The sequence below is a fragment of the Hippopotamus amphibius genome, chromosome 17 (assembly GCF_030028045.1).
Source record: "Hippopotamus amphibius kiboko isolate mHipAmp2 chromosome 17, mHipAmp2.hap2, whole genome shotgun sequence".
In the NCBI taxonomy this organism is placed as follows: Eukaryota; Metazoa; Chordata; class Mammalia; order Artiodactyla; family Hippopotamidae; genus Hippopotamus; species Hippopotamus amphibius.
The window spans coordinates 17,935,297-17,950,501 of NC_080202.1; the positions used below are offsets into that span (position 1 = coordinate 17,935,297).

General features: G+C 42.6%; 1 protein-coding gene across 3 annotated transcripts in view; it reads left to right on the forward strand.

Moving 5' to 3' along the window:
- ADAP2 (ArfGAP with dual PH domains 2) overlaps positions 1–6,699 on the forward strand; it is a 28,205-nt gene extending 21,506 nt beyond the window's left edge. For 2 of the 3 annotated variants that reach the window (XM_057716916.1, XM_057716918.1), the window contains 3 exons: positions 748–810; positions 1,979–2,056; positions 2,775–6,699. In XM_057716916.1, the coding sequence (XP_057572899.1) occupies positions 748–810; positions 1,979–2,056; positions 2,775–3,092 (459 nt within the window). In that variant the 3' untranslated portion in view covers positions 3,093–6,699. The remainder of the gene's footprint in view (positions 1–747; positions 811–1,978; positions 2,057–2,774) is intronic. The other variant, XM_057716917.1, reaches the window with a different exon arrangement.
- The last annotated feature ends 8,506 nt before the right edge of the window (positions 6,700–15,205 follow it).

The window sequence follows — 15,205 nt, forward strand, 5'->3', positions numbered from 1 at the left end:
GACCCAGAGAGGCATAAGATCTTATCAAGGTAACACAGCTAGTTGAGGTCAGACCTGCAGCTAGAACTCAGGTCTCCTGACTCCTAGTCCAGGGCTTTCTCTACTGCCCCCCCTGCCATCACCTCCCATGGCCCTGGGTCAGAATCCCCACCAATGACCAGGTCTTGGCCAAGGGCCTGATCAGAGGGTTCTGCTGTGTTTGTGCTTTACCATCACAGAGTAGCGGCAGGGGTACCACTAGTGTCTGTCTGGTGTCTGTCAGCTCTAGGTGTGAAAGCTTTCCATCCTACTGTGACATATCTTTGAGAAAATCCCCAGCTGCTTCTGTGAGGCCTGGTTTCTTCATAAATACAATGAAGATGATAACACCCACCTCACAGAACAGTTGCAAATTATACACAGAGCCTGACACACAGTAGATCTTCAGAATATGCCCCCCTGACACCAGGAGGGTCTCCTCAGAGCCTTGCCCATGTCTTCCTCCTGGAGTTGCTGAAGGAATCCTTAAACCAAGTCTTTAAACCAAGACCCGGCTGTGCTGGTAAGCCCTGCAGACATCTGGGGTGCTGTTGTCTGGCTCTGTTGAAATGTTAATGTTGCATCCATACCAAATATAACCCCGAACCATGTGCACACATCCTTCCCCATTCCAAACTTCCCCTTTGTTGGGGAGCCACGTTTGGTGGGGAACCTCGGGCTCTCAGGGTGTGAGGCGGGGGGGTCATTGCATGTCTCTCTCTCCCCTAGCTCGTGCCCCTCATCACCAGGAACTACCTCAAACAAGGCTTCATGGAAAAGACTGGTCCAAAGGTACATCCTATGCTCCTGGCAGGACTTTCATGGCCCCTGTCCCAGCGAGCAGTAGGACAGAATTTGGGAGGTGGGAAAATGGGGAACCAGAGGGAGGGAGGAGGGAGGAAGAGGAAGTAAATGGATGTTTGTGAGTTCTGGGGGTGAAGGACCAAGTGGAGACAGGGTGGCTGGAGTGTGGTCCAGCATCACTGAAGGTACTTCTCCCTATAACTGGGCATCCTTCCTCTTTATCAACATCACCATCAGCTTCTGTCCTCTTAACACCATCTAATTGACCCTACTCTTGGGAAAGCAAAGCTGAGAAGGGACTCCTTGGGGGACGGCTTTTGACTTTCCAGAACCCTTGTGTGCTCTCTCCTGGGGCCCTACCAGGACTGTTCAAGTGAGACAGGGGCTAGTGACTGGTCTGAGAGAACACACTTGTATACCTATGCTTGGGTGCCAGTGAGGCCCCAGCTGCCTCAGGACCTCTCAGACTCAGCTGGATGCTCATGGGGCAAGGCTCAAAGTCAGAAGATGGAGATGGTCAGGGACTGTGACAGGCGGAAGCAGGGAAGGGAGAAGGGGAAGAGAAAAGGAAGGGAAAAGCAGAGGGGCTCCCTTAAAAAAAAAAACAAAAAACAAAAACAAACCCAAAGCGACAGCATTCCAGTGCCTTTTTTTTTTTTTTTAGGTGTAATATGCTGACAGGATGCTTGTTAACATTACAGTGAAAGGTATTAGGCAGTCAGGGTAAAGAAAGCCTCTGGCAGCTGGAAAGCTCATAAAAGGGTTGCTTTCCTTCCCCTGACCTAGGTTAGAATTCGGCCAAGGCCAGCGCTTTCAGAAGCGCTGAGCAGTGGCCACTTCTGATTTCCCAGCTTCCCTTTTCTGAGACATCTTGTCCACAGCCTGAGAAAGGGGAAAAATGCCTCTTCCAACCCACACAGGCAGGACCTAGAGGCAGCAGGGTGAAGCTGGGGTGTGGAAGGTGGGGAGGCCTTGGGGAGGTGGGGTGCTGGGGGGTGAAGCCTTCAGAGCGTGAGGCCCGGGGAGGAGCGCTGGGGTGTCCGAGTGCGGTCTCAGGACACGCGGGACGGCTGCCTCGGCCCGGTCCAGGTTGGCCCTCTGACCTCCGTGCCTCGCCAGCCTGGCCGAGCCTGCTAAGAGGTTCCCTCTTTTGCAGCAGAGAGAACCTTTCAAGAAAAGGTGGTTTGCCCTGGATCCCCAGGAGCGGAGGCTGCTCTATTACAAGAACCCGCTGGTAAGAGCCACGGCCGGCCCCCTGCCGCGATGCACCTGCAGGCGGAGGTGAGGTCCGTGCGGGTCGGGGACCACGGGGACGCGACAGCGCTGAAGAGACCCAGCGAGCCACACGCCTCCGTCATCGCCTGTCTCTAAGTCATTCTTGGGCATGAAGCTGTCCCTCACCTTCAGGAAGTCCTCTATGTGTGTCCAAAATCCTGCCAGTGTAGCTAGAGAGGTGTTTCCCGTCCTCTGGACTCCAGGGCTCCCTTCCAACCTGGAGCGCGTGGAGTGCAGCGGTTAGGAGTGAGGGCTCCAGAACTTGGCTGTCTGGGCTCCGGTTCCAGCCCTGCCAGTTTTGGGGGTGCTCTGGGCCGAGCACGCAGCCATCTGTGCCCTCAGCGTCCTCCCTTGGAAAATAGGGTTCATAACACTGCCTTCCTCAGAGGTGGCCCTGAGGATTATTATATGTTACTACATGTAAAGCACGGGAATTCCTGGTGCAAAGTTAGCTCTCTGTAAACATTAAGTATCCTTTAAACAGATGCTGTGTGTGGTTTCTTTTATGGTTTGAGCCCTTTAAATTCTGGGTCCCACCTAGCCGAAATCCCCAGCAGAGCCCCCCCCCCACCCAATACACACACCTCCTACTAAAAGGGACCCGGGGGGCTGTCAGGCCTGCAGATGGCCCTCTGCCCCAGGTGAGGCCTCTGATGACCTGTGTCTTCTATTTTCAGGACGCCTTTGAGCAGGGCCAGGTATTTCTCGGGAGCAACGAGCAGGGGTACCAGGTGTATGAAGACCTTCCCAAGGGCATCCGAGGGAATCGCTGGAAAGCCGGCCTCACCATCATCACCCCCCAGCGGAGATTCGTCTTCACCTGCCCCAGCGAGAAGGAGCAGCGCGAATGGCTGGAGAGTTTTGGGGATGTCCTCTCCCGCCCCTTGACGCCCCTCAACCTCCTCAGTAAGATGCAGGGCCTGGGCTTTGTTCCTCTGGCCGAGGGCAGCAGGCAGAAAGGGGCTCCTTCACTTGGGTTCAGCTGGGAGCCCTGAAACTGGGGTCATGGCTCTCGACTGCCCTCTTTCCATTTCCTCCTCTTCCTGCCAAAGAAAAGTTCAGACAGTGCCCATTATTGCCAGAGAACCCTCTCTGTCCACGCTCAGTTCCTCTACTGGGAGCCTTTCTCTAGCGGCCCCTGGAGGAGTTTCGCCCTGGCGGAGCTCTCGCTTAGATCCCCTTTTCTGCCCTGCTCAGTCCAGGAGCTCAGCAGCCTCTCTGCCCCTCCACCCTCTGCCCCGAGTCCCTTTTCTCATGAGAAAACCCTGGCCTGTTATTAAGGTCACAGCCGCTGAGCAGCTCCTGGGATTTTGGATTCCTCCTCCCTCATAGAGGGAAGACTATTTTTAGGGCCCTTCTTTCTTCTGGGTCCTCTCGTCTGTCTGTCCCTCTCCTGCTCTCCCCTTCACCCCAGATGGGTCACAGGCAGGCTTCCCATCTGCAGACAGCCCCATGAAAGGAGGGGAGATATTCTGAGCCAGAGCAGGAAGCTTCTGGCCCGGGGCCTGGCTGCTGGGACACCGAGGAGGAGTTCTGTGTTTGGAAAAGTACAGACTGAACAGATGACCCCGCACGGCCCCTTGGGAGGAACCCTTGTGCCCTTTGAGTCTGACCAGGATAAACACAAACTTGCTTCACGTTCCAAAACCCCAGAGCCTCAGAGCCTCAGAAATGGGCACGGAAGTTGTCAGTGAGGCAGATGGTGCTTTTTACCCCCGGGGGCCTGTGTGTCTGGGAGTCTCTGTTTCTTTCTGTTTCTGTGTCTGACTCTCTGCTTTTCCCTCCTTCTCTGGTGTGTGTGTCCCCTCTGTCTATCACCTTTCCAATCTATTTTTTACTCTGGTTCCCTCTGTCATTGTCCCCCTGCCCCCCTACTGTTCCTTCCCTCCAGCGGGACTGCATTGGCACGGCCACGCCCCCAGCCCTTTTCTTGTCCCCCTTGTAGCTGCATCAACAGAGAGTGGCCGCAGCTGCAGGTGACCCACTGTCCACCCAGCGCACCTGGTGAGGAGAAGACGTTCTCACCTTGGCCTTGGGGGCCCTGCAGGAGTGCCCCCCAGTTGGCAGATCACAGGCAGTAAACTCTGCCAGGACTGAAGCTTTGGCCTTAACCTGCCGGCTCCCTGGGCTTCCCGGCTGCCCAGCCCTGGGTGGGGGGCCTACGGATCTGGCAAATGTCCTCAGGGCCCAGACATCTGAAATGAAGGCATCACAATGGAAAGGCACCCACAGCATCACGCAAGCGGCATGCTTGCTGAAAACAATAACAAAAAGTTTAATCTGGATCGTGAGGAGACGGTGAGACAAGTCCACGTGAGAGAAGTTCTGCAAAGCAGCTGGCTAGACTCTTCAAGAATGTCAATATCGTGAAAGATCAAGTAGTCTGGAAACTATTCTAGATTAGAGAAGACTAAACAGACATAGCAACAAAATGCAATTGATGATTCTTGATTGGATCCTGGATTTTTAAAAAAATGGTTATGAAGGAAATCATTGAGATAACTGGGGAAATTTAAATATGGATATATATTCGCTAGTAATATTGTAAGATTGTGATGATTATGCTGTATTTTGCAGGAGAATGCTCTTTTTCTCAGGGAATACGTGCTGAAGTGTTCATGGGTAACATGTAATCATGTCTACAACTGACTTAAATGGTTCAGCAAAAAATAAGTATATGTGTATGTGTGTACGTAGAGAGTATATACACATATAGTATATATGTGTATATATATATACACCACATATATACTATATATACACATATATACACACATATATATGTATACTATATATAAACATATAGTATATATGTGTATATACTCTCTACATACACAACGTACACATAGACATAGTGTGTGTGCATTTATGTATGGAAGACAGGTACACAAGTCTATGTGTACACACACACACAGGGGGAGGGAGAGAAAGCAGGCCACTGTGCAAAATGTTAGCACCTGATGAATCTAGATGAAGTATAGCTGGATATTTATTGTCCAGTTCATGCAAAGTTTCTATAGATTTGAAAGTTTTCAAATTTAGAAGTTGGGGGAAAATTTTTTTTAAAGAACATCCACTTTTCACTTTTCAAAAGTAGTGGGTTTTCCACATGAATAGAAAATGTTCCTGGTAGAGTTCTACCTTTGTGCACATTTTAAAAGAAATAAAAGCCCAGATAATACCCAAAACAAACAAACAAACAAAAAACCAATGTCCCCAGTGACCATCCACGCACTCTGGAAGGAAAGAAGGAAGCCGAGAAGATAACTCAGCTGGACCCCACCCCATGTCTAGCCCGAATGCCAGGTCTGGCCCTGCTGCTAATGAGACTGCTAGAAAACTCACTTCCTCACCTCTGTGCCTTGGTTTTTCTCTTTCAAATGAGGAAGTTGTACTAACTACTGAAATTCAATGGAAGCAACAAGTATTTTTGAGCACCTCCCAGGTGCCGGGCTGTGTGCCAGGCCCTGGGAATAGGCAGGAACCAGATGACGTGGTCCCTGCGGTCACAGATTTCAGTCTGCTGGAAGGCAGCCTGTACACAAGGCAGCACAATGAGGCCACTGTTCAGAAAGGGGAAGTGCAGGCTGCTGCATGGCGATAGGGTTCACCCTACCTGAGGGGAGATGGGAGCCTCCTTCCTCTCCAGAAAGTGATGTTGAAGTCGAAACCTTAAACTGCTTAGAGGTTCATCAAAGGGAAGAGGGCCAGGAAAACACTGTAGGCTGAGGGAAGAAAATGTTCAGAGGCTCCCAGGTGGGAAAGAGGAACTGAAAGAAATCTCAAGTGGCTGAAATGTTAGAGAAAGAGATCACCCAGGTCTCTGCTCTGTGATTCTTTGTCCCCTCCAGTGACATGGAGAAAGACATTGAGTGTTTTCATTTCAGTGGAGACCCAGAGGGTTGAGAGGGTCTTTAAGAGAGTCTCTGCTTTTTATGGGATTTTCCTTTGACCCCCCAGTCAGAGGACAAGCAATATCATTGGGGTGTCTTTCCTGAGGCTTCCTGACTGCCCAGATGAAGACGTGGTTGCTTCCTCTTCCGGCTCCTAAACCTCCTTGAAAATGTCTGTTTCAACACCTGCCGGGTTATATACTAAGGGTCAATTTACTTGTCTGCCTTTTCTTTTTTTTTTTTAACACCCATGAGCTCTGTTGGCTATACTCTGCTAAGTTCTGAGGATGACAAAATCAATAAAGGCATTATTCCACCTTCAAGGAACTTATCACCCAGAGAGGAGGAAAGACAGATAAACAGGCAATAACAAAACTGCTTGAAGAGGCAAATTGGGATTCTCAGGAGCCCCTCAGAGGGGTAGAGAACAGACACAAGAGATGGAGACACAATCCCAGTGAAATGGAGTGCCTGGTTTTGGTTGATGTCTGAGGCCTGGCTGAATCTCTGTCTTTGGGTTTCCCAAGGATACCTCTGTACTCTTACATTAAATCCTCTTCTCCTCTTTGACTTGATTGTACCAAGAGATTTCTGTTACTTGAATTGGTTCTAACTAATGAAGTTCTCCAAAAGAGATGATATTTATGCTGAGTCCTGCAGAAGATACCTGGGTTGGGGTGGGGGGGAGGCAGAGGAAGAGTGTGTGTACAAAGGCCCAGAGACAAGAGAGAATATGGCCTGTTCTGGAAATTTCAAATAATTGAATATGGCTAGAGCACAGATTGCTTGGGGGGAGGAGGAATAAGAACAGATTAGATTGGAGCAGGGGGGGTCTGCTTCCAATAATGGTGGAGTAGCTCATATCAGAACAACCATTCCACACATAACAATTAGCAACTCTGTACAAATTATAACAAAAATTATCTGGAGGTCTTGGAAAATAACCTAAAGCAGGCAGAAACTAGAGAGGAGTTGGCCCTTGGAAGAAAGGAATAGCAGGGGAGAGTGTCCCTCTTTTTTGCTTTTCACCTGATGGCAGGCCCTAGTCAGTGCTTCAGGGGCACTAAAACTCTGATGGAAACCTGCAATCTTACTGGTTGAAAAATAGAGGACAGAGTTTAGGGTGACCATAGCAGCAGGGAAGTCTTGAAGGAGGGGGCTACAGAAGGGGAGCCCTGAATTTTATATATTATCTGCCTGCTCTCTGGAGGAGCATAACAGAATCCAGAGGTTTGACAACGTATCATTCATAATATGAGAATACAACCCTAAGTTAATAGATGTATGAAGAAACAAGAAAATATGAATTGTACTCAAGAGAAAAATCAATCAATGGAAACTGATTCCAAGATGTCCCAGATATTGGAATTAGGCAAGAATTTTAAAGCAGCCATTGTAACTGTGCTTAACAAGTAAAGGAAGATATGATTGTAATGAATGTGCAGATATGAAATTTCAGTGAAGAAATAGAAACTATAAAAAAGAACCAAATGGAAATTCTAGAACTAAAAAATACAATATGTTAAAAAAAAAAAATCGGCTTAACAGTAGAAATGACTGAGAGGCAGTGAACTTGAAAACAGACCCATAGCAATTATCCAACCTGAAAAACAGGGGAAGAAAGGATTGAAGAAGTAAAGAGAAAACCTCAAAAGCTTTGATTTACATGTTATTGGAGTCCCAGAAAGAGAGAAGAGAGAGGTATTGGGGCAGAAGAAAATATTTGAAGATATATTGATTGAAATGTTACTAAGTTTGGTGAAAGGCATGTAGAGACTCAAGAAGCTTGGCAAACTTCAAGTAGAATAAATACAAAGAAAACCACACTCAGGTACAGTACTGCCAATCTGCTGAATGCCAAAGATACAGAAAAGATTTTGAAAGCAGCCGGAAAAAAGTGATACATTACATACAAGGAAATATTGTTTCTTAACAGAAACAAAGGAGGCCAGAAAGCAGTGAAAAGACATCTTTTAAGCACAAAAGAAAACAAAAACAAATTAGAACTCTAGAGAAAATATCTTTCAAGAATAAGGATGTGTAGATAGATATAGATGTAGATATAGATATATAGAGAGAGCAAACCAAAAAAACTTCAGAAAATGAATAAAGGCAAAATATTGAATTGTACACTTAAAAATGATTAAAATGGGGACTTCCCTGGTGGAACAGTGATTAAGACTTCACACTCCCAATGCAGGGGGCCCAGGTTTAATCCCTGGTCAGGGAACTAGATCCCACATGCACGGTGAAACTAAGACCCAATACAGCCAAATTAATTAATTAATTTTAAAATGATTAAAATGGTAAAATTCTGTTGTTTCTATTTTACCACAATAAAAAATGCAAAAAGGCAGATTTTGTTTTTAAGGGCAAACAAAAAAAGACATTTCCAGATAAAGATAATTATAGGTTTCTGACAGAACTGCAGTATAAGAAATACTAAAGAAAGTTCTTTGGGGTAAAAGGAAATGATACCAAACAGAAACTCTAGAAACTCTGATCTTTAGGAAGCAGTAAATTGTAATAGAAATGGTAAAGATATAAGTAAATATAAGACTCCGTATTTAGGGACTTCCCTGGTGGTCCAGTGGTTAAGAATCCACCTTCTAATGCAGGGGATGTGGGTTTGATCCCTGGTCGGGGAACTAAGATCCCACATGCTGCGGTTCAACTAATCCTGCATGCTCTGTGCGCCAGAACTAGGGAGAAGCCCATGTGCCGCAATAAAAGATCCCACGTGCTGCAACTAAGACCCAATGCAGCCAAATAAATAAATAATTTTTTTTAATTCTTAAAAAGTGAAAAAGAAAAAAAGGAAAAAAAAATTTTTTTTAAAAAGACTGCCTGGGGCTTCCTAGGTGGCGCAGTGGTTAAGAATCCGCCTGCCAATGCAGAGGTCACGGGTTCAATCCCAGCTCCAGGAAGATCCCACATGCCGCGGAGCAACTAAGCCCGTGTGCCCCCAAAAAAATAAAAAATTAAAAAAATAAAAAGACTGCCTGTTTAAAGTAAGAATTACATGTGTTATGGTTTATAGCATCTCTAGAGCTAATGTCTGTAACAATTACAGCATGAAGGCCTGGAGGAGGGAGTAAATGGAACCGTACACTTTCAAGCTTCTTATATTTTACATGAAGTGGCACAAAATTAAGTCTAAGTAGATTGTGAAAATTCAGGGATGTATAGTATAATCCTTAAAGCAACCACAAAACATGAGGGTGAGTCAAAAATTATCTGCATTCTGGCTGCAGAAATTCTACAGCCAGAGTGCAGATGACTTTTGACCCACCCTCATATAATGCAAAGAGGTATAGTGAAATGCTAACAAGGAAAACAGAATTTTAAAAAGCATTTGATCAACCCAGAAGAAGGCAAGAAAGTAAGGACAAAATGAATAAGAAATAGATGGGACAAACTGAAAATAAAGAGCAAAGGGGAGACCTCACCAAGTCAATAATTACACTCAATATTAGTGGATTAAACATTTAAATTAAAATACAAGACTGTCAGAGAGGGTAAGGAAGCATAACCCAATTGCATGCTATTAAAAAGACATTTTAAGTCTAAAGACAGGGACTTCCTAGGTGGCGCCGTGGTTAAGAATCCACCTGCCAATGCAGGGGATACAGGTTTGAGCCCTGCTCCAGGAAGATCCCACATGCCACGGAGCAACTAAGCCCATGCGCCACAACTATTGAGCCCATGTGCTGCAACTACTGAAGCACATGTGCCTAGAGCCTGTGCTCCGCAACAAGAGAAGCCACCACAGTGAGGAGCCCACGCACCACAGTGAAGAGTAGCCCTCACTCACAGCAACTAGAGAAAGCCCGTGTGTGGCAACCAAGACCCAACACAGCCAATAAAAAGCTAAATCCAATAAATAAATAAGTAAATTAAAAAAATAAATCTAAAGACATAGATAAGTTGAAGTTATAAGTATGGAAAAATATATACCATGCAGACAGTAACAATAAGACAGCTGGAGAGGCTATACTAGAGATAAAGTAACACTAGAGATAAAGAGTAATGTTTTATAACAATAAAAGGTATAATTCATCAAAAGACATAACAATCATAGATGTGTATGTGCCTAAGAATGCAGCTCCAAAGTACGTGAAGCAAAAATTGACAAAATTTAAGGGGGAAATAAATAACCATGGATCAAAAAAAGAAATCACCTGGGAAATTAGATTTATAACTGAATGATAATAAAAATACAACGTATTGCAAATGAAATGATGCAGCTAAAGCACTAATTAAAGGGAAAAGTATAAGAATCAATGACCTACATGGACAACAGCTCCTACTATATAGCACAGGGAACTATATTCAATATCCTGGGATAAACCACAATGGAAAAGAATATAAAAAAGAATATATATATAACTGAGTTACTTTGCTGTACAGCAGAAATTAACACAACACTGCAAATGAACTATGCTTCAATTAAAAAAAAAAAAAAGAATTAATGACCTATGGCTGTACTACCCAATATGGTAACAATAGTCACCCGTTGTCATTTGAGCATTGAAATGTGGTTAACGACACTAAGGAAGTGAATTTTTAATTCTACTTCATTTTATCTGATTTTAAAATTAAAAAAGAAATGTTTTTGGCCTCACCACATGGCATGTAGGATCTTAGTTCCCCAACCAGGGATTGAACCCATAGCCCTGCAGTGGAAGCAGGGAGTCTTCACCACTGGACCACCAAGGAAGTTCCTAATGTTAAATAATTTAAATTTAAAATAAGAAAATGGAGCAGTGTAAAATATTTTTACTTCAAACACAACTTAGTTGTTTTGGTAAGACTTTTAATTTAACCATTGCATTGCATAAGATATTTATTATTTCAGCTGTGCCAAAAAAATTTAATGATGAGGAAAAGATTAAAAACTAAATTTTATAAAAAGTGAAGTATCTTCAATTAAGCTGCCAAACAATTACCTGTAGAATACGAGATTTTTTCTAGTAATGTCATAGATCAACTGATTCAAACTCTGAAAAAAATGCAGCTGCTTCTCTTTAGTTTTAGGTGAGTTGTGTGATACAAGACTAACAACGAATACTTTGGCTAAGTTTTGTTTCGAAGGACGTTTAAATTTATGAGAAAACGTCAATCCACTGCCTAAAAACTCAAACTCACGGTGTAGATATTTTTGAATCTTTTACACCTCTAAGAGAAGAATTTCAGGTAGATGTGGAAAACCTAATTTTTCTTGTGACAGATAGTTCTTTAGCTACGTTAGGTCAAAAATTCAAATATTGAAATTTTAAAGTAAGTCTGATGATTCTCTTATAACTTTGTTCCATTGTATGACACAATGTAAAAATATTTATGTTCAGTTTTCTGAATCAGATTAGGAAAACTGCCATGGATACAATTGTTAAAATTGTTCAGCATGTACATGAAAATGCTGTGAATCACTGCCAGTTTGTAGAGCTGGAAAAGTATGGAAGACAATAGTGATCTCATATTCTTTGCAAATGCTTTTGGTTGGGTTTTGGATAAGTTTTACAATTATTTAGTGTACTGTTAACTTCAACTCAAGATTTTCCTGAAACCAAAGGAGTGCTTGCAGAATAGTCAATAATCAAAGACCTAAGGCAGTGTGATTATGTTTTCTCACTGATATCACACTGCATATGAATGAGCTAATTTTGAAGCTCTAAAGAAAGGTTAATTTGTGACTTAGCTAAGCAGTTACAAGAATTTATGTTGAGATGAAAACATTTAACCAGTAATAACAATTTTATACACTTTACTAACATGCATCAACATGCAGAACACTTTAATCATAATCAGTAGTAACATGTAAATTGTCCAAAAAAATTATAAGAAAAATTTGCAGGACACTTTATTGATATCGAAGTTGCTCTTAAATTTATGCACTATCCCTTTAAATAATATTGAGTTTTCACTAGAGTTCATGAATTTATTCAACTTGGAGAGGCACAGTTTTCAAACTAATGTTTTTGCTTTAAAGTTAAATCAATTTCCCTCACAAGATGAAACAGTTTTGTCGAAGCAAATGTGATGTTAAAAGGTTTGTTTTCTTATTGTTGGGTTTTGAGAGTTCTTTATGGATTCTGGATACTAGTCCTTTGACACATATAGGATTTGCAAATATTTTCCTCCAATTTGTAGCTTTTCATTCTTTTACCAGTGCCAGTGAAATCTTTTCCAAATCAAGGCATTGAGGTCAGAGTTTGTGATTTCCTTCATTTAATGCAGATTTTTGTTGGTGACAAAATTTGGCATTAAAAATGGGATGTTTTGGCTTATATTTGGGTGTTTTGAACTCAAAGTAGAGTGGAAATAGGGTGATTTATATTTTGTGAAAATTAATAAAGGGAGACCTCACTAAACTGGGGTCAGGATGCCAGAAAGGGGAAGCTTTATCACGTACATACCACTCCACATCAATATAGACCCCAATAGGAAGAGATGTACCTTGCATTGCCAACAGGGAGTGACACTGCTTTACTTTTGCCAGCAGGAGGAAGAAAGATTTTTTTTCCTTGCCTGGCAACAGCTCAGCCAATGAAAAGCCACTGTACTTCAAACTCCCAATTTCCTCCAGTGGACTTTTTGTTTCTAGAAGCCGCTCTCAGCTTGCCCTTCTTCTCTGTAAAAGAGTTTCCTGTCCTTTGCTTAACTGGACTTGCATGTGGTTCACCATAGTTCCACGTACTGAATTGCAATTCTTTGCTGCTCCCAAATAAACCGGTTTTGCCGGTAAAATAACTGGTTGTTTTATTATTTTAGGTTAGCAGTTTACTGACTTCTGTCTTCCCCTGACAAAATATGCTTTGTCCCTGAAGGAATCCAATGAGAGCAAAGCAAAGAAAGGAGCACCGACAGAATATATTAATGGCAGTTGCACACAAACTCAAAACACTTGTCCTTTCCCATCTAACTTGGCATTAGAACTCAGCATCACAGGAATGTATATTAACACATCTACTTGAATTTAACAATGATGTCAGACTCTCTGATAGAAAATGAGTCTGATTTGACTGACTGGCTTGACTATGAGAACTGGCACTGCCACTTAGATGATGTAGCAAATATTTTGCATGTAGTGAATGAGCTAAATTCACAACTCTAAACTTTTGAAGGAAATATATTTCAAGCATTTAAGATAAAAGTATCTTTCAAAAAAAATTAGATTAACAAAGATGTATTAAGTGAACAATATTCTAATTTTCCTAGCCCTTTCTGAGTGTATCAGGTTAAACAAAGTGCTCTAAATAAAAGAGTAACTGGTATAATTGACAGTAGTTTGATAAACCTTTGTAAAGTCTTTTTAGCCTACCTCCCAGAAAATGAGAAAGTGGATAATTCTAATAACTTTTGCAGCACAGGTGGTTTCAAATTCTTTGCTTTCAGCAACAAAATAAAGGGAAATTTAATCAAGTTGTCAGCTGAGAGATTATTAAAAATAATTTCTAGTGATGGATCCCTATTTTTTCTTCTTGCATATGCAGCTACAGTCACTCCTCAGTATCCACAGGGGGTGCGTTCCAGGACCCCCATGGATAACAAAATCCTGAGATGCTCTACTTCCTTATACAAAGCAGCATTCCATGCAAGGTAGGTTGAATTTATGGATACGGAACCCGCAGATACAGAGGGCCAACGATATCTCAGAAAGTGTTCGGTAAAATGTGTGGCATTTTGTCATCTCTTTATATATGTGAACAAGGTTTTTCAGCATTAATATTAAAAAAATAGAAATAGAATTTATTGTTGAACCTTGTCTAATTCTAGTGTTAAGTAATTTTTATCACTCATATAACTTAATAGCAACCCCCCCCACACAAATAATCCAATTGAAGAAATGGGCAGAAGACCTATATATGTGTGTATGTGTGTATATATATATATGAATGTTATTCTGCCAAAAAAAAAAAAGGAGAAGAAAATCCTACCTTTTGTGAAAACGTGGATGGAGCTTGAGGCCATTATGCTAAGGCAAGTAAGTCAGACAGAGAAAGACAAATACTGTATGATCTCACATGTGGAATCTAAAAAAGTGGAGCTCATAGAAGTATAGGGTAGACTGGTGGTAGCCATGGGCTGGGGGGTAGGGGAAATAGGGAGATGTTAGTCAAAGGGCAAAAACTTTCAGTAATAAAGTGAACAAACTCTGGGGAGCTAACGTAAAGCATGGTGACCATAGTTAACAATACTGTACTGAATACTTGCAAGTTGCTAAGAAAGTAGCTCTTACGTGTTCTCACTTTAAAAAAAAAGTAATTATGTGAAGTGATGGAGGTGTTAACTCACCTTATTGTAGTAAGCATTTTGCAAAATACACATATATAAAATCACTGAATCATACGCAATGTTATATGTCAGTTATATCTCAATAAAGCTGTGTGTGGGGGAGTAATGTTCATCCACAGGTAAATGTGCTTTTTTATTTTATTTATTTAGGTATTTAGGTATTTATTTATTTATTGACTGTGTTGCATCTTCATTGCTGTGCACGGGCTTTCTCTAGGTGCAGGGAGTGCGTGGGCCTCTCATTGCTGTGGCTTCTCTTGTTGTGGAGCACTGGCTCTAGGCATGCTGGCTTCAGTAGTTGTGGCACATGGTCTCAATAGTTGTGGCTTGTGGGCTCTAGAGCACAGGCTCAGTAGTTGCGGTGCACCGGCTTAGTTGCTCCATGGCATGTGGGATCTTCCCGGACCAGGGATCGAACCCCCGTCCCCTGCATTGGCAGATGGATTCTTAATGACTGTGTCACCAGGGAAGCCCTAAATGCGTCTTTAAGAGAAGACAGCCCATCCATCTCATTATGAACTTTAATTCCAATAAAAATTTACTTTTTATTTAATTATATAAATTTACATTTTTTGTTTTGATTGATCATAATAATTACAATGTTAATTCAATCCAGGAGAAAAATTTAACAAAAGCCTTTTTGTCATAGGAAGTTAAAAACAGGGACTTCCCTGGTGGTCCAGTAGTTTAGACTCCCCTCGGGTCTGATCCCTTATCGGGGGCACTAAGATCCCACATGACACTCAGCGTGGCCCAAGAAGTAAAAAAGATAAAAAATTCAATATATATACACATTTTTGTTGCAGAGAGTTATTACAAAATGGTGAAAATGATCACAAAGTTATAAAAGACTTTCATCATAAAATATACTCCTTAGAATAGAATTCTATTGGGAAAGTGGATTGGAAATACATGTCCTA